Source organism: Bombus impatiens, unplaced genomic scaffold (genome assembly GCF_000188095.3).
Source record: "Bombus impatiens unplaced genomic scaffold, BIMP_2.2 scf_0225, whole genome shotgun sequence".
Classification (NCBI taxonomy): Eukaryota; Metazoa; Arthropoda; class Insecta; order Hymenoptera; family Apidae; genus Bombus; species Bombus impatiens.
In genome coordinates this window covers 1,311,933-1,332,052 of record NT_176644.1, presented here as the reverse complement: position 1 = coordinate 1,332,052, position 20,120 = coordinate 1,311,933, and the positions used below count along the sequence as shown (strand labels likewise).

Here is a 20,120-nt window from a genome sequence, read left to right as displayed (position 1 = left end):
ATTATACACATCTTTTCCCGGATTTTCGTATGCTGAATTTGTTTTCCAACTTTACATTTAAATATCACAAAATTTTGTAAAACGTGAGCTCACGCGCGCACGCAAACAAAGCAGAAAACATTTTCAAGGTGATTTTATAAATAAAAAGCGGTAGTATGTAAACTCGTTTCTAGAAAATAATTTATAACTATTCTTTTTTTATTAAATTTCTTAAAATACAATTTTTCCAATCTCAATAATGCATCGTCGATCATGATTACACGTATTTCCTTAAAAACACTGTACTTTAGTTCAGTTACTTTTAATTAGAAAAGTGATATTGTACGTGAGAAATAAAACAAGAAAATTTCGAAATACTCGTTTTAAGTCATCGGTTCGTGTAAAAGTTATTCCACCGATTAGTATTAGTAGTCTGGATAGAATAGAGTAGTCAGGTGTTTCGTTGAAAGCAACATTTCCGGCGGAAAATCTGTCGAAAGTTGACAATTTCGTTCGAAGTATGTAATACCGTTTAAAATCACGATATTCCCGCTACATTATCGACTGACCATTGCGCGCATGTGAACGCACCCTCCGGCGCGGTCATCTAGTGACAGCTTTTGATTGGTCGAATCGTTTCAGCGGCACCGGCGCCGCGCTTCACCTCCATCTTGATTTCTCGTGAAGCGACCCACCCAGCAGCAGTGTCACAGTAGTACGCTGTGCTCTCGTATACGGCGGGTGAGTGGTGGCTTGCATACAGCAAATTGTTCAGCAACGTTTCTGCCGTTTGTTCAATCAGTGCGTCGTCGTTTTTTCGTAGAAGATCGAGACGAGTCAGGAAATCGTAACCGGCCTGAAATCGAAACGACACACATAGACATCGTGCGGGGAGTTTTATAGAGAGTCGACCAAACGAAGGAAGATGAAGGGGATGCTGGTGCCCGCACTGCTGGGCGTCTTGATGGTCTGCCGGGTCCAAGTGAGTACCTGTATCAATTTAGCTATGAAATAGAAGAAACATAGAACAGATAACGCGTAGACTTACGACTAATTGGAATCGATCGCCTCGGACAATTTATTCGCGACCAGTCTCGATGACAATTTTTATTTTTTTACCCTCTCGTCGAACAAGCGGCAAATGTCACGCGCAACGCGCATCACGATCGATGTAGTAGCCACGGTGTACCTGTCCCGTGGAAATTCCCCTTAAATGCTTGCCAATTAAGCCGTGTGTGCTACCTGTCAAATTGTTCATGGTGCTTCGATCGATGCCACCGCACGATGCTTGATGCGTTCATTTAGAGTGCATTATACCGTGTACGTCTCTGTAACGATCGACAGCTCGACGTTACGAGAATGTGTTTGCTTTCGTTCGAGGACTACGCGATACATAACCGCCTACTGGACTCCAACGCTCTTTCCATGCGACCAAGCGGCATTAATTCGATCTGACGTTATATATTTCACGATATCCTGTCCTCGCTACTTTCCTGGCTATTTTAAACGTTAATGTCATATATCGTAACGCGACGATACCAATTCCTCTTTTTTATCGAATCGCCTAGATTCTTGATCGGGAATTGGGTTTAACGAGTAAAGATTTCTTCGTGCAGAGATTCTTGGAATAAGACTATGTTAGATGCTGTGTTATATTACATAAAGAGTGGAACTTGCACGAGAAAAATTAAAACCAAAGATATATACGAGGAGAAGAATTTAAGAAGAAAAATTATTTACCACTTGTTCATATATTTTGTAAAAATCATTCGAATTCTTAAAACTGTACTAAAACGTTATACGAAACTCGTATGAAAAATTACGAATTGGTCATTTTGACTACCGTAGTAGTTGCAGTGTTAATCGTTAATTTTATACACATCGAATCGCTCGTTTCTTCGAAAATCAAATAATTGTCAACGAAATCGTAATTCGCGTTGTCAATCTTTTACATTTGAAATTTCTCTTCTAACGTCTTTATGTAACGTTCGATAAGAACGTTAGCTTAAGAAATGCATTAATTATCAACGAGATCGTAATTCGTGGTTTTCATCGGGTCGTAAAACGACTGTAAATCGACTTTCAACTGACTCACGTTGGAAATGTTGCTTCGAGCGTCCTTATGTAACGTTCGATAAGAATGTTAGTTTGAAATTCTGGTTGGCAAAGTGTTAACAGTGTCGAAGCGTCGCCGCGCAACTTTCGGTGTGTTCTTTTTTGCCGGGGTGGAAAAAAAGAAGCACGGTCCTTAGGAAGCGTTCGCTTTTAAAACGTTTCAAAGCGCATCTATCTCGGGGGAGTAACCTTGTGTATGCGCAAATTATCACGCACGAACGAACATAGGCAAAACTACGGAGGCACAGACAAAGCAAAGAGATTGCAAATACGTAAGTCGGGAAACGGATTTGCCAACGATTTTCTCGTTAACGTTAATTCCGTGTGACAGTTCAATTTACGTGCTCGTTCGTCGCCATTACTACGAAATAGAATCGTGTCTAATAGATGGAAAAGTTCCTACTGGCAAGATGTATCGCACCGTTTGGTCATGGAATACGACTACAGAATACGAAATAGGCAAGATCGTCCGATTAACGGACGAAAATCACGGATAAATAGTACGATGACTACGACTTCGTTGATCTTTTGATTTTTATTATTATTATTATATCCGAAGTTAAACAGGGAGAGCAACTTGTTCGGTCCAATGACACAAGCCTTCCATCGATGTGTAGATGACAAACTGACGAAGTTTTGCGGAAACTCCGATGGCTTACCTAGCATCTAGAATATGAAAATCGATAGCTTCGAGAAATGAATATTTTTCATGGAAACATGTTTCAAGAAAACATCGTAAGCAAATTTAGTAAGAGTACGAAACTCGCGTATTTTATCAAATTGATTCGCTTCTTCTGGATATTGTCTCGACTCGCTGTTTCTTCAAAATTTCTAAACGAACTTCCGAACGACAGAACAATTTACGTAATTGTTATAAATCATCGAACAAATCACGATTATTCTCGATGTACCCATTCTCAAATCCTTAAATTTACAGTTTTTTAAACACGAATAAAGGAATATGCTATACTTCGTTACGATATTGCTTTCACGATATTGTCCCATTGTCGGACACAAATATTTCAATTGGCGATCGGAATAAAACTTTTGTTCGTCGTCAACGGGTTGCATTCTTCGAATATCAGAATCGAATCACCGCAGTGAAGCGAAAATTCATTGACGCAGCCACATCGGGTTTTCTGGATATTCCAGCGGTTTTGTACTTAACAGCAATTACGATCTTCACCTAGATTCGCCACGTAGCTAAAGGCACGCGGTGTCGCACGATTGAAACGCACAGTTAAAGATCTGCCGTGCTTTTCGATGTTTCCTCATTTCCCGCGGTCCCATTTCTCGCCGTAAAGCCTGGTTTTTACGGAATAAGAAAAAAAAAAAAGAGAGAAAAGGGAAGGAAAGAGAGGAGGGAAAGAAGAGAAAGAAGAAGGAAAAAAGAAAGATATTCCGTCGCTTAAATGCGGCTCCTTGTCCCCATGCTGGCGTACGAGAAAATGCTCTGGTAATGGAGGACGGAGTAAATGAGGACGAAAGAGTTTCAATGCATTTTTCATTTTCGACGCAGATTCTTTTAAGGTCACCTTTCACATCGCTATTTTCTCTCGTTTTTTCGTCCGCCCCTCTTTTCCCTATTTTTTTCTCTAGTTTTTCTTTTCCTCTATTTATTCCGCTTATCTGCTTCTTTCTCCCTTTTTTGTCTCGTTTTTTTTAATCGAACTGCGTATTAATACGCTAACGGAATCGATTGCGCAATTATTACGCCGAATGGCAAGCGAACGCAAATGATTTACTCGCGCGAAATACCGCGTCACACGCCCCGCGATAATTTAGCGACGATTAATCGAGTGGCTGGAAATGAAAATCTCGCGCAACGCGCCCGAGTCCCAGTGTCCAACGGCTGGATGCGCGAAAGAGTTTGTTACGAAAAAGAGAGCGGCAAATACGTTGCAGTTTATGCGATTCAGCCTAGTGGTTTGATAAATTGCGCGAATCATAAATTCATGAGAATGCCGGTTTATTTCGCTATTCGGCGCCCCTTGTTCCAAATGTTTCGCGCGTTAAGCTACTAACTAAGTGTGCAGCGTTCGCATGTTAAATACTGGCTAACTAACGAGCGAACGAAACGAGTTATCGTTTGTGCAAATTGCGAAAAATCCGATAGAACTATGGATACGCGTTATGGAAGCGTATCTGATATAAATCAAAGACGCGAGGTGACTTTTTATAATTCGAGAAAATATTGCGTTGGCAACTAAGTGATTGCGGAGTTTGTCAATATCATCTAACGATAAAATCCGCAATAACTTAGTTGCCAAGGCAATTGATAATTCACACACAGAGATGTGGGATGATAATTGCATTTATTTCTTCTTTTTTTAAATTTCACAAAATCAGTAGTTGGAAGGAGAGATAAGAACGACTTTCTATAATTTAAGAAGATATTGGGTTGGCAACTAAGTGATTGCGGACTTTGTCAATACCAACTAACGACAAAATCCGCAATAACTTAGTTGCCAACCCAACTGATAATTCGTCACAGAGATGTGGGATGATAATTGCATTTATTTCTTCTTTTTCCAAATTTGACAAAATCAGTAGTTGGAAGGGGAGATAACAACGACTTTCTATAATTTGAGAAGATATTGGGTTGGCAACTAAGTGATTGCGGACTTTGTCAATACCAACTAATGACAAAATCCGCAATAACTTAGTTGCCAAGGCAACTGATAATTCGTCACAGAGATGTGGGATGATAATTGCATTTATTTCTTCTTTTTCCAAATTTGACAAAATCAGTAGTTGGAAGGGGAGATAACAACGACTTTCTATAATTTGAGAAGATATTGGGTTGGCAACTAAGTGATTGCGGACTTTGTCAATACCAACTAATGACAAAATCCGCAATAACTTAGTTGCCAAGGCAACTGATAATTCGTCACAGAGATGTGGGATGATAATTGCATTTATTTCTTCTTCTTTTAAATTTCATAAAATCAGTAGTTGGAAAGGGAGATAACAACGACTTTCTATAATTTGAGAAGATATTGGGTTGGCAACTAAGTGATTGCGCACTTTGTCAATACCACTTAATGACAAAATCCGCAATAACTTAGTTGCCAACCCAACTGATAATTCGTCAGAGAGATACGGGATAATAATTGCATTTATTTCTTCTTTTTTCAAATTTCACAAAATTTCACAGTATTTAGAAGGAGAGATAATAACGAAAAAGGCGAAGGAAATTCTCGAAATTTCATTTCGTAATAGCCACGCGAATTGAAAAGAACTCGGCATAGCAGGACGCGAATGTATTTGCAGAAGGAAGTGGGAAATGAAAAGCACGCGGGAAAAGCGCGATAAGTTCGTATTTATTGATTTTCTGGCAGATTTGTCGAGAGATTCGACGCGGAGATTAATGACCGGTAAGTCTTGTTCGAGAAGTCGATTCGCGTGGTTATTAACTTGGCGAACGATTGAGAACGATACGGAACTCGCTGTGTTTTTCCATGGAACAACCCCTCCGGTTGCAACGCCGGTTTCTCTTCTGCTTGTGAACGCTTCGAGAGCTTTTAACAATACGGTGTTAATAAATCGTCAGTGCACCCGTAAGGGCCATTCGGATAACAGACGGTGACGTGAAGTAGTTTCACCGGTGCTTATAAATTAACAGCTAGCTCGACGACCTAAATTTAGATATTTGGATTTAATATCGACCGGTACATAAAACACAATACAGAATCGTAGTCGAATTCCTCGCGGATGAATCGATACGCGTTTGGCTACTTTCGTGCAATACGAATGTGCAGCGCAATCGCGAATTTTCTACAGCAGAAACGTTATTATAACGATCGTTGATCAATTATCGACAGGTACTGCGAATTTCCAGGCAACTTTGTTTATTTTCCAAGTATGATCGAAGAGGTTGTTGCAACGAGAGAGTATTAGGTGATCCCATAAGTTCGTGCCATTTTTCCAGCGGTTATATATGTTATTTTTTTTTAAACACCTACGAATCGTTGTCTTAGGTATTTTCAGAATATTCGACATCTCTTGTGTCAAACTTCGTGATTTTTCAACGACATCCCGAATTTTATCTTCGTCCGTCCGAGGAGAACGCTCGGGCTTTCCTCGTCTTCTAAATAGAAATTCCCAGCTCTAAAACGTTGGAACCACTTCCTACAGGTGCGAGATGAAAGCGCATTTTCTCCGTAAACAGCACATATGTTTTTCGTGGCAATCGTTACGGAACTTCCTTTCCGAAATTCATATAACACGAGATGTCGAAAATGGATATGCATTTCACTCGTGATTTTTTACCGTTAGAAATCACTGTGTTCTCTATATTACGATCTTATACCCACGAAAATCTGCTCTAGCCTGTTCTCGGTCAGCTAAGCTCAAGTGCGTTGGTCCCTTATCGCCGTATGTTTATAAATCGACACATGAAATGTGTACACAAAAGTGGACACGAACTTATAGGATCACCTAATATATTAGATTGTCGAAAAACTATCTTTCGTTTTCTGAGCAAGTAACAGATGCTTTATATTATTTTATAGAATTATGTATAATTCATTTTGTTTGGAGAACGGTTCATTCTCATAATTCGATAAAATAATATAAAAGCAAAAATGTCGCGCGTCTATTAATTCCTTATGAAACGGAAGAAACTTCTTGGATAAGCTAATAGTTTCAGTCTGCGGTAATTTTGGTAAAAAGCCGCTTAAAATCGATAGGAAATTGCTTTCTCGAGTGTACTACAAATTCCTAGTCGACTAATATCATTAATATATTACTAATATATATATATATATTTATTATTATATTAATAAGAAACCTTTGCGCTTTTGATGTAAAATTTTCGGCCACGAAACCCGCAGTTCTCTTTCTCTTGCGATAAATATAACTTCGATATTGGCGCCGGTGTTCATATAGAAAATCCTTCGATCAAAGAAATGGAATCTGCCAAGTGGGAAAAATGACAAAGGTAAATAAGGGAATGTCTGTAAACAGAAATCCAATTAGTCGTAGAAGCAGAAAAACTTTCTATACGATATAGGATTTCAAAATACATTTCTTGTATTTCCAAGCGCCACATACGTGCAAGCGTTTTAAAATGTTGATTTCGAGCGAGAGCTATTGAGTTGGCAACTAAGTGATTGCGGATTTTGTCAATACCACCTAATGACAAAGTCCGCAATCTCTTAGTTGCCAATCCAATACAAATCGAATTAAGCGAATCGTCGTTGGTCCCGATACTATCGAACCTAAGTAAAGTTTGACGGGAGAGCTGCTGGAAATTTGATTCATCGGATTATCCATAACGATATTGTGGATATGCACCGAGAATGTTATCGGTAGCTCTATTTTCGAGTATTTTAGATGTGTATTGGGTTGTTCGGAGAATTCGAAGCTCGTTCCTGTATCCTAATCGATACAAAGTTGCGTGTACCGTAGGTCTGGCGAGATTGCATGGGAATAATTTATCAGCAACTTCTGACAAATAACGAAATACTAAATTCCAAGAAATACTCTCCGCCATTAGCTTGTTGCATAATGAACGTCGCTTTTCGCGGTCTTGCTTTACAGCCATTTCGAATTTCCAAAGTGCTCTAACAGCTGAGAAGTTGAAGGGAACGCGGTACAAACGAGAAAATGTTCAATTTACCGAAACTTCGGCTAAAGTCAAACTCTGATAGGGAAATCTGTATCGCGTTAAATATGAAAACACATTACTGCGATATTACATGGGTTACGTATTGCACAGTATGCGTGCGTGCGTGTGTGTGTGTGTGTAGCTTAAGAGAAATAAAGATATATGTGTTTAATTTAGTATATGTAATTTGATAGATGTAAAAGGGAATATGTGTGTTTGGGATGAGAGTGTGGATGGGTGTGGACCTTTGAACGTGATGGATGGCCTAATTAAAGTATGGCAACGAGTGGGAGTTAGAAATACGTAAGCCAGGTCTTCTTTCCTGTACCGCGAAGCTGAAAAATAAATAAATAAATTATATCATTTATTTATTTTTCATAGCTCTTCCTCTGCGAGCTGCAGCGGATCTCCAGTTACTTTTCTCTTCCGTTTACCCTTGTCGTTTACTTTTCTAACCACCGAGCTCCACTCTTTTAACTCTCGTACTTAACATTTAGACTCGCAATCAACGACTCGGACTCGACCTTAGAAGGTAATTCTTCTATTTCTTATTGTCTATGCTTTTATCGCTTGTATTCTTAAACTTCAACGATCTACGGGTTCGAACAGAAACGTAAAATAAGAAACTCCGTATGAAGGATGGTCTAAAAATCAATTGCCACGATCTTTCAGTTATTTTCGATAGTCGGACAACAGAATATTTCGAAGGAAAGTCGATCAGCTACCGATCGATTGCAAGTTATAATACAATATCGCGCGGACTTGAACGACGTTTTTACTTCGATGAAGAGTCAAAGTGACGTTTATTCTTTTAAACGGAACAATGCATAATTAGAATTAAAATCGAACGGAATATAAAAAAAATTCATTGTTCCATTAAAAAAAAAAAAAAAATGACGGTGACATTGACTCTTGATCGAAACATGACTTTTTTTTAAATTCATAATATTGCAATCTGTACTCGACTGAAAGCCGATTAACTTTTGTTCGAAACAGTTTTTTAGCTGGAAGAACCATGGAGACTGATTTTTAGACCACGTATTGTATAAAACAGATTGCTATTTATAAAATATTTCTAAAACAATATAGATAACATATTTATAAAAGTAAATTTCTACATACACAAGGATGCTGGACTATTTCGACATTTTTGTACTTATAGTCTTAGAGAATTATGTCATTTTTCCACTCGACTGTTCTTGTTCGTTCAGAAAGCTTTCGTATTTTACTTCTTCATTGGCCAGGCAATTGTTTTAGAGCAATGACACCTTTTTCTCTCTGTATAATGAAGCACGCGAGAACTCGATTTCCTGCTATTTTCTTTCGCGAGTATAAATTTTAACAAACGTCGATAGATTCTACTATAAATTTCTTCCAATTTCCAAGGATCGAGATAAAAATTCTCGCCTATCGATTTCGATGATTCTTCTTTCGTTGAAAAACGTTGGAAACGGATCGTGCTTATGCCAAATATTCGTATCGCGACGATCTAACTGTAAGTACACTTGAAATACAACAATCGAAACACAAATATAAAATATATAAATATTACCACGATATTTATTAATAATTGTATGAAGGTAAAATTGAAACCGGACAATCGATAACAATTATTTCGTACATTTCGTACGAATTAAACGAATTTATCAACGATAGGAAAATGGATACAATTCGATGGAAAATTACTCGACTAACGTAACATACTTGAAATGTATTCGCTGTGTAGGCGATTCATCGAAATTCCAAATTACCGACACGGTTTGTATTTTTAAAATCGTTCGAGCAACGATAAACGTTAATGAGCAAAAATATAACTTCGCTTACTATCGTTCGCGTATTGTATTTGTAATCGTGCGCTCGTTTCTAGCTGTTCTCATTCCGCCGACATGATTGTGGCCGAATAATTGCAAAGCATTATCCCAGCTATCTTCTCTGCAGTCTGCCGTCCTTTTATATTGGGTTACGGCTGCGAGCCTCAGAGGAATATTATATTCTTCTCTTCTTATATGTAGGTTATTAAATCTTACAACGATTTCAAGTTAGAGAAACGTAGCGTATTATTCGTACTACGTATAATGCGTTCTCTACATTATTTCCTTTCTATCCTTTCGGTAGTTCGTCGTTTTCGTTGCTGCAGTGCTTTGAACGCTTCGATAAGATGGGAAAATTATGATCGTTTAATCTTTCTCGATCAGACGATAGGCGTAATACGCTTGGCGCAAGATAGCGGTAAAATCGTTGTCTTTGTAGAAATTGTACAAGGATTATAGGATTTGAATCTATAATCTGGTTGCTATATATTGTTGAAGTGGACACCATTTCTAAGAGAACTCTACATCTGGTCTTTTTAATTTTCTCAAGCACTGAAGGCAGCGTATTGACAGCGTATAGACAAAAGACTGCGACGAAGGCAGACCATAAACAGTAGACAGACGACGTTGGCTTCGGGGTTTTCAGTTGCAGGGTAACGCTGCTAGCGTGTGAATGTGGACCAGTTCAAATTGTATTCTTACTCATAATTACGCTCCTGTATTAAAATATATTTTCTACCTTACAATTCACCCACGAGTTTCTCTGTCTATACGTCAAATAACATATACAGGGTGGTTGGTAACTGGTGGCACAAGCATAAAGAGGGCGATTCTACGCGAAAAAAGAAGTCGAAAATGTAAAATAAAAATTTTTCGTTGGAGGCTTTGTTTTCGAGAAAATCGACTTTGAATTTTGGCTCGGTACGCCTGCACTTTATCGCGTCTCGTTATAACGGATCTAGATCGTTGTCTCGATTGACGTTATTTTAAAAATTTTTAAAATTTAAAAATTTTTAAATTTTAAATTTTTAAATTTTTAAATTTTAAATTTTTGAATTTTAAATTTTTAAATTTTAAATTTTTTAATTTTAAATTTAAAATTTTTAAATTTTTAAATTTTTAAATTTTTATTCTACATTTTCGACTTCTTTTTTCGCGTAGAATCACCCCCTTTCCGCTTGTACCACCAGTTACCAACCACCCTGTATTTTCTACCTTACAATTCATCCACGAATTTCGCTGTTTATACGTCGAATAGCCTCAACATATATAAAGTATGATTATATATAGGAATATAATACGACTATGTATTAGTATAGAATTACGCGCAAGAGCATAATGATTTTCACGAAAGAGACACAACGCGGGTGGATGATTTTTGCGAATCGAACTGGTCGCTGATTTACTTTGGCGGACACAACTTGCACGAAGCAACCTAACAGACGTATGGTTGCAGCTTTGTCACAACGGTGCATAGTACAATCGCAAAATGCTTTTTTTTCTTGTATAACTTACTGGAGATACTCGTAGACAATTTCCATAGCAAGCGGGATATTTTCGTTTTACTTTACGCGTCATATACAGAGTGGCTAGAAAAAATATCGACACGCCACTGTACATACATATTTATAACAGCATTTACATGCTAATTAATTAGCTTCGAGTGTATCAACTTTTGTATCGTTAAACGATGCTTTCGTACGACCATAGAGAATGTTTGACATGAAAACGAAGCGTAGAACCTGGTTCCTAAATTCTTAGAGGATAAAATTACGCGTCGATAACTTTTCTAGTCATTGTATAATGAGTTTTCTATATTATTTCCTCGCTATCCCTTCGGTAGTTCGTCGTTTTCGTTGCTCCAGTGCTTTGAACGCTTCGATAAAATGCGAAAGTTATGATCGTTTAATCGTTCTCGATCAAGCGATAGGCGTGATACACCCAGTATAAGATAGCGGTTAAATCGCTGTCTTTGTAGAAATTGTACAAGGATTATAGGATTTGAATCTATAATCTGGTTGCTATATATAAAATATGACTAGATATAGGAATATAATACGACTATGTATTAGTATAGAATTACACGCAAGAGCATAGTAATTAGCAGATACGAATGCGCATATATTATAAGCTTCGAATTAAATTCACTAATTGCTTACGTTTCAGTGGTCGATTATAATGCGATATTGTAACATGCTATGTGCACGTTGCAGAATCTAATCTTGCTTTGTAATAAATAACGAACTCTGACCAAAAATAATTCCCCCTAAATGACGTTGATAATATCAGAGGAAATATAGAAATTCTAAAAAGTATCGCGTTGTTTAAAAAGTATCGCGCTAAGGAACAAACGTTCACCGTTGCTTTGGAACAACTAACAAACGAAACAAAATTTTCTCTCCCTCGTTATCGTTTCTACCTTCTGTTTCGTCATTTTCCGCTTCTCTTTTTTCCCAATAAAGACGAAAGTGAGCAAATTATTACGTTTCAATGATATTCCTTTTAATCCGTCCAACGAAATTCACAAAGTTAATATTCATAATATTTTACGTTTAATGGACGCAGATATTCGTTCTGACATTTTCTTTTTAACGATATACCTTCCCACTGTGTAACTTATATTATACAGCAAACTTGTCATCCGATTCCTCGGTCAACCACCGCCGGTCAATTTAATCTTCTATTTTCGTATCGCGTATATTATTTACGCGAACGTTTAACTTTCCTAAGTAAGTACAAATTGTCGTTAATCGTTACCAATAACTATCATCGTCCCCTATCACAGTCTCATACTATCGTTGAATCCGTCGTTTATCAACGAACTGCGAATCGACCGGCACAGTCGGCTAAGAGGTGTCCGAAGGAGGACGCGCAAGAGAACGAGCTGTGGTCGTAGAGCATCTTAAGAAAGAGAACGAGGGTCGCGTTTCGGTGCGTCAGCGTCTGAAAAACTCAGTTCCGCTCGGTGTCGCGTGTGGCCGAAGCTCCTTAAGGCTGCGGTCAGATTCGCTTTAAGTGCATTAAGTAAATCCACTTAGATCGAATCTTATATAAAACATCGGCTAATCAGCTTTAAAGGGCTGCGCTCCCGGACGCGCGTCGAAGGAAACTGCCGCCAATCTTGCTCTCTCCTCTTTCCCCCCCTCTCTCTCTCTCTCTCTCTGGATACTCTGACTCGTTCGCCTGGTTCGTTGCCCCGGCCCCTTCACCCTCTCTTTTTAACGAGCTTCGGAAAGTTCGTCGAGTAGACAGAAATTCCTTTTTCGAGCAGCCGACCAACAGTTGGGCCGATGCTAACGATTAAGATCGAACTCTCTGACAGACGTTCTCGAGTATCGGCTAATTGGTCTCTCGCACCTGCAGCTGGTTAGCAGAGTGCACGACGTTTTAACAGGTGTAATTAAAGGTTAGGCGAACGATGGTTCCTGTCCTTTGATCTTTTCAGGAGCTGTTCAGGTATCGAACAGCTACGCTAATCTTACAGTTAGACACCTGGAAACAATTGGATACACTGGGCTAAAATTCGAGGCTGTTGTTGCAAACCTTTAAAACGGTTTGGGATTTTCACGTGTTCAGCCACGGCATTCAGTCGTCGTGATCCGGGTCAGTGCCTGAACAAAATACGATCGCCATAGGCGCGTGCTTTCTAGCGTTATGATACTTTCCGTGGCACGACGAGTGCCGTGATTTTCTCTGACGATTTCCAACGAATTGTTAGCTCTACGATTATCGATATCGTCTAGGTAAGTACGTTCTTGGTACGAATTATGCTGTTCGACCGTATTACGCGTCGAAGCCTGGATATGCAAATGGGTTTCTTTCGATTCGCCATAGGGTACGGATGATTTATGATAATATTTGTAAAATCGATATGTGATAACACATAACAAGGTCTAACAGGTTTATAATAGGTCGTCCGCAAAGTGTCTTTCTTTCGCAAACGCGTTTTTTACGACAATGCACCTTCGTACGAACGCGAAACCAAGTCTGTGAAATGTCACGGTGTTTATCTCAACAGAACAAAATGGATCGTACGTAATTCGACGAAATAACGTACAACAAAGAACATCGTGCGTCTATTATTTCCTCATAAAACGAAAGAAACTTTACGGACGATCTAATACTTTTCCCTGGGAAGTTCATTCGGTACAATCCTTGTGTTCTACGTTATATTTTCTAGACTTTTGAAGAGACGCAGTTCGCTAAGAGTTAACCACTTTTACTACTCTTGTCCAACGAATATTTTCCAATGATACATAACGATATTTATGAAATTGCGTACTGAGGCAAAATCGGACACCCACCGTCGGTGTTCACGTTGCAAACGCATTTAGGTTGTTAACACTAAAACTACTACTTATAAATGTGCCAACCCTCGTTTAAGGATCATAATCTCAGATGGATTAGAACTAGCAAAAATGTACTACACAACATGGAATTCCTTCTGTGAAATAATATAATACAATGAAAACGAGGCGGTGTTAGATCTAAGTGCCCAAGAAATACTCTCGGCGTTCAACAGTAAAGTTTATTTAACGATCAACGATCAACAATCGCGCTTCTCGAATGCGTTTGCTTCGCTGTTGCGCTAGACCCTTCGCACTTCGCTGTTCGAAACGGAATGCTTTCTCGTTCAAAACCGAACGGATTCTTTTTCTTTGTTGCCCCTCGGTATCCTCACTACGCACGCGTTTGTTAGATGTCCGCGACCGTTTCTTGGGATGGATTCTTCGGAATATTCGGCGGAAGAACCGTAGGGACGTCGATGGTACATTAGGCATGTCGACTTTACGCTTTGACGTACATCGCTTTGTGTCGCGAAGCCGTGGACAAGTTGAGTCGTCGAGTGCCGCCACAAAAGTAATAAATCAATAAATATAACGATATTCTATCATCAGGTACTTTTTGAAGACCTGTCGTTGTGACTGGTTTTTGGTAGAAATAGCTTCGTCTTAACTGTCCGTAGTCCCAGTGTCAAGTCAACGTTTCTTCGTAGATCGTAGAAACGTAGAGTCGAACAAAAATCCAAAGGATAGCGACAGTGGTAACAACAGGAACAAAAATATAATGGTAACAACGAGGATATTTGCATCCACTGTCGGTGCATGTAGATCGAACGAATGTTGGATGCAGTGTATAACTGGTTCTGGGTGGACCCATGAATGTTGCTTCACTAGTTAGGAATCTAAACAGTTGGATCCATTCCAATGTTACAGATGCTAGGGACGCTATCGGCTACTCTATCCGGCTTTACTCAGGTCACGGGATAAAAACGCGTGTACCTTTACGTAAGATTGTTATTTTTCGGATTTCTTTCCTTTTTCTCAAGATTTAACGCAGGCTATCGTGCGATAAAAATATCGCTTTAGCAAGCTACATTTGCAATGTTTCATATTAACCCCTTAACCTACGATTTACGTTCGAGAATTTTGGGCCGAAAACCTAAACAAGCAAATATTACGAGCATAGCTCGTAGTACGATGGTCGGACCAAATATAATACAGGGTGGTTGGTAACTGGCGGTACAAGCGGAAAGGGGGTGATTCTACGCGAAAAAAGAAGTCGACAATATAGAATAAAAATTTTTTTTCGGGACAACGATCTACAGTGAGATCCGTTATAACGAGACGCGTACCGAGCCAAAATTCAAAGCCGATTTTCTCGAAAACAAAGCCTCGAACGAAAAATTTTTATTTTACATTTTCGACTTCTTTTTTCGCGTAGAATCACCCCCTTTCCGCTTGTACCGCCAGTTACCAACCACCCTGTATTATATTTGGTCCGACCATCGTACTACGAGCTATGCTCGTAATATTTATGTTTGGTCCGATCATCTACTACGAGCTATGCCCGTAATATTTACGTTTGGCCCGATCATCTACTACGAGCTATGCCCGTAATATTTACGTTTGGCCCGATCATTTACTACGAGCTATGCTCGTAATATTTACGTTTGGTCCGATTATCGTACTGCGGACTATGCCCGTATTTGTAGGTTAAGAGGTTAATTGCAGAGTTACTAGTTTAATTTAGTAATAGCCGGTTAGCTGTTGCGACATCTTTGAAAAGCGTGTTCCTAGAACGCGTGACAAAAAGTAAGCGACGACGAGTATACTCGTCAAGCAGAGAATACGTACGACTGTTGTAATATATTGGGTCGGCAACTAAGTGATTGCGGATTTTGTCATTAGGTGGTCTTAGTTGCCAACCCAATATTCAAAAACAGTTTGAGTGATAATCGTTCGAACGAGATTGTTTCGTACGTTGGATAATTTAATTGTTGCAAGAATTGAGTACAACAATCGCTCGGTTGCTAACTCGATAGAATTAAGTCGCAACGAAACGATCGTTTTATTTCTTTTTTACACAACAGCTAAGTGGTTGAAATCACGTGTTCCAGTATTACGTTGAATACAGTCACCCTATATATCTATATCGATATATTAACCGTTTGAGTCGGAAGCAGCGCTGTATATTTTTTATGTCGAAAAGTCGCAGTACATTAGAACACTACAGACGACTCACGGTGTTTTGTATTTCATTGCTATCTTCTCAATAATTTTTATTGAACAGAACTCGAAATATTTATAAACTAATAGTACAATAATATAGATGTATTAAATAAAAATAAGAAATACGACGAGCGTTATTGCGCCGCGCTTGTTTCCCTTCGCAATCGATTAAGACAAACGCTATCGCGTTATTTGGAATTTTTGAAACCTGTTTTTTCAAAGACCCCTGACACTCAAACGGTTAAAGATCGTCGCTTTCGAACTCCTACATGAAGAGTTTGACAAAATCGCTCGGAGGCTGGCGACAAACCGTCTTCGTCTCTTCAACTGCTCGAGTTGTTGGAAAGCACAGCCGTCTCCTTTCGTCTCGTCTCTGTCAAATATCGTTCGTCATCGATAGGATCGAGAAAGGAGAGACAGGCCCAGGCGACGCACAATGATACCGATGAAAAATACCGCGCGCCGGCCATGCAACCAACGGAAACGAGAACAGAAGAGAAAAGAGAATCAGAGTGCCGGTTTCCATTCTCGTCCGTTGGCGGAGCGGAGAAAAGGAGATCGGTAAAAGCACTGGATGAAACGTGGTTGAAACGGTGGCACGTGAAATCGTAGCAGGCGTTGGCCGCTGGCTGCGTTCGAGACGAAAAGCGAGTGAAAACGTCGATCGACCGGCGAAGCGCCGTGTAAATGAAACGCTCGTAGATTCGTTCGGCGCGGTCCTCTGCAACCTGGATAGATTGGAATCGTTTGAAAGGGAGCAGTTGAGATTGTTGGCCGAAGTAATGGTTCGGGTCGGTTTGTTTGACGATAGTTGAATTTGTATTGATCGTTTTCGGCGCTGCCCTGGTTCGATTTTCTTGCCTGCAATGGGATTAGTCGTTGGAGCGGACAGTAAACGAGGTTGATTTAAGCGAGAAACGATTATTTTATTTTAGACCTGCGTGTAACTTTAATCTCGCGCTTGCTCGCCAGCGAAAGAAACGAATTTTAATCGAGCGGAAGATCGTACGAACGACGAGATTCTTCCGATTAGATTGTGGATAATGTTAAACGGCGAAGGAAAAATTCGCACGTTTTCTTATTTTCTTTTATTTTTTTATTTTTTATTCTTTTTTTTTTTACTGCAGGTAGTAACGTCATGGGATAAAGTTGTTTGAAATGTTGAGTCGTTAAAGATGGGAGAAGTTGTTTCGAATATCGACGTATCAGCCAAAATCGTGTTCCCAGATGTTCGAAAGTTGAAACTCTCTTTCGTTTGTAAAATTGCCATAGTATTTACGAGAAGTCCGTACGATCGATATCGCGTAAAGTTCACTTTTAGTATCGAATAAAACGAAAACCGATTATTTCACTTGCGATAAAAGCGACAAAGCTTTAAAAGCGTGATTCTGCACACTCTCTTTCCGAATATCGGCTTCCCTCGTTCCATCATAAACATCGCAAACGTTCAAAGTATTTACATATGTGCAGTATCCTATTGAAGACACGTTCAAACAGATACGAAACAATAAGAAGAGATACGCGAGTTTTTACAAATATTTATCGAATAGAAAAGAAAGATCTGCGAGAAGATTACATTTGTAGCTTAATTTCATTATTCCAAATTATATCAATGAGGATAGAAATGTTTATAAATCCACGTTTTGTTTGTTAAAGTTTAATTTCCAATAATTTTCTGTAATTTTACAGCGTTAATTCTGTCCACGTCGACGTTTATAAATTTCGTATACGAAACTAACGCGTCGTTAATTTTGAACGTGAATTTTCAATGTTAATTTTAAATATCATTAAATAGATGTTTATTTAAAAGTATTAAGACAAAATATGACAAAAATTAAAAGCTACAATTTCTCTAAAAATGTGGTCTTCCGTAGCTTGGAAGACGTCGAATCGGACAAGGACGTTTCCAGGGAAATGCCCTTTTTCCCTCTAACTTTTTTATATCTAATAACAAGCGAATTATCGCGGTAAAACATTGGCAATTCAGAGATGCGCGGATAACAATGCACGTAGATCATAAAAATGCGATAGTCGAGTAAAGAAAAAAAGAGGAATATCTCGAGAAACGTCCGCGATCGAAGTGGTCTCCACGATCGCTGAAAAGATACCGAACGATCTGATTAGAATTACGCGAAACGTTGGTTAGATAAATTTGAACGTTCGAGAAGAAGAAAAGATTGCAAATAAAATAGATCGGAGTACGCGGTTTTTCTAAAATGGTTCGTCGGTTTATGCGACGTACTGATTTAAAAATATTTATTAAAAATGCGTTACAGTTGATATTTTAAACGTATTAGAAGGTAGGAAATTACGAAGAAAATATAAAATAACGCAACAAGGACCATTTTCGAAATCGCTGTCGCAATACGCAATTAAACAAATAATCGAATAAACAAAACACCGTTCAAATATTTCATTAACTAATTGTTGGACGTTATCAAAGGGAAAATACATTTCCCAAGTTTTATTCCATTACCGTAAAATCAAACAATTTCATCGAATACAGAATCAAATTACCCTTAAATGAAAATCTGGTGAAAAGTTAAAGCAACGTTGAAAACGCGTTTTACCCATTTTACGTGTCGGCGAATTGAAAAAGCGAACCGGTGGACGGAACTCGTTGCCGGTTTGAAATATAAAAACTAAGCCGAATAACTTGAATAAATTGAATATGAAGTAGCTCGATTGTTCGCGTAAGCTTGGGGGCGAAAAATCCTTCGAATGGTCTCTTGAACAGATTCGCGCAGATTGAACGTTTGGAGAACTTGCTTAATATAGTTTGAGCAATAGCTTAAATCACTTACAATTAGGGCTACTTGAAAAACAAGTGACCTGTAACGTATTGAGCTAATCAATTGGTTTAAGAGATCTTATAATAAGAAAATAAATCGCCAGAGAGTATTAAATATAGCCGTGGAATAATGAAATTTTATACGTCAAATTTCGTTGTAAAATTTCATCACGTCGTATTTTTGAGAAGCATAAAACGTATTTATAAACCGACGAATTAATACGAACTCCTGGTAACTATATTTTATAACGAATTTACCGATACATTTTACAAATGAAGATCGACACGTATATATTTGATAAATACATATTTGCTAAATATTTTTCAAAAATATGATACAACCGAGCTATCGTCCGGTAGTCGAAAAAGTACACGCAAGCACGTGAAAATTATTTTAATTAAATGTACATACGTCTGTTTAAAATGTTTCATTGTAACACGATTTAAATTTAATGTTTCAATTTCACGTGTGTGAAATAATTTTGAAATTGGAATTACAAGTTATATATGTACACACGCATACGTAAATTTCTCGTAATATACATATATCTTCGTGATAAAAAATTCACGTTAATTCCTCGGTTTTACCTTAGAATGGAAAAACTTGCTGCAACCGCTGCTTTTACACAACCTCGTTATAATCGTTGCTACTTATTCTTCGGAAGAAATTACAAAGAACGATAAACGAAGAACGTATGCACGAGAAATATGAAAGTAACGAGGTGGCTGCATTCGTCGTGTCGCGCGCATCGTTTAACTTATGCGGAATCCATTTGTCCATTTTCTTTACGTTTGCTATGTGGGTCGAGCGACGAATAATGGTAGACCGACTTAGTTTCATTTAAATCGTACTACCCTTCCTTCGTTGTTCCCTGGGAATTATTTTCGATTACTCCTTTTGAAACATCGTCGTCTGTTTCAACGTTTCTCTCTTGCCTCCTATTCTCTTTAAAATCATCCGTCGAAGATCTTGCTTCTTTTATTACCATTTTTCCTCACGTATTATATATACCAATTTTCACTAGTCCCTCGGGGCAGATATTTAGGAAGATTTTTACAAAGATGGATCCACCAGGAGTACGTTTTTATCTCTTTCGATCAGAAAGGTGTGCGCGAAAAATAATCTGAAATTTTCAAGTCGCGAAAGATGCGATAGGTCGATAGCTTCTTCTTTCGACGACGAACCCGAAGATTTTCATGAAAGAGACACAACGCGGGTGGATGATTTTTGCGAGTCGAACTGGTCGCTGGTTTACTTTGGCGGGCAGAACTTACACGAAGCAACCTAACAGACGTATGAT

At 38.6% G+C, this 20,120-nt stretch overlaps 1 protein-coding gene across 4 annotated transcripts in view; it reads left to right on the top strand.

Moving 5' to 3' along the window:
- The first annotated feature begins 608 nt into the window (after positions 1 to 608).
- The window catches only part of LOC100749047 (amyloid-beta-like protein), a 46,657-nt gene continuing 27,145 nt past the window's right edge, over positions 609 to 20,120 (top strand). For 3 of the 4 annotated variants that reach the window (XM_024366669.2, XM_012383943.3, XM_012383944.3), the window contains exon 1: positions 674 to 961. In XM_024366669.2, the coding sequence (XP_024222437.1) occupies positions 905 to 961 (57 nt within the window). In that variant the 5' untranslated portion in view covers positions 674 to 904. Of the gene's footprint in view, positions 962 to 20,120 lie in introns of all 4 variants that reach the window. The other variant, XM_012383942.3, reaches the window with a different exon arrangement.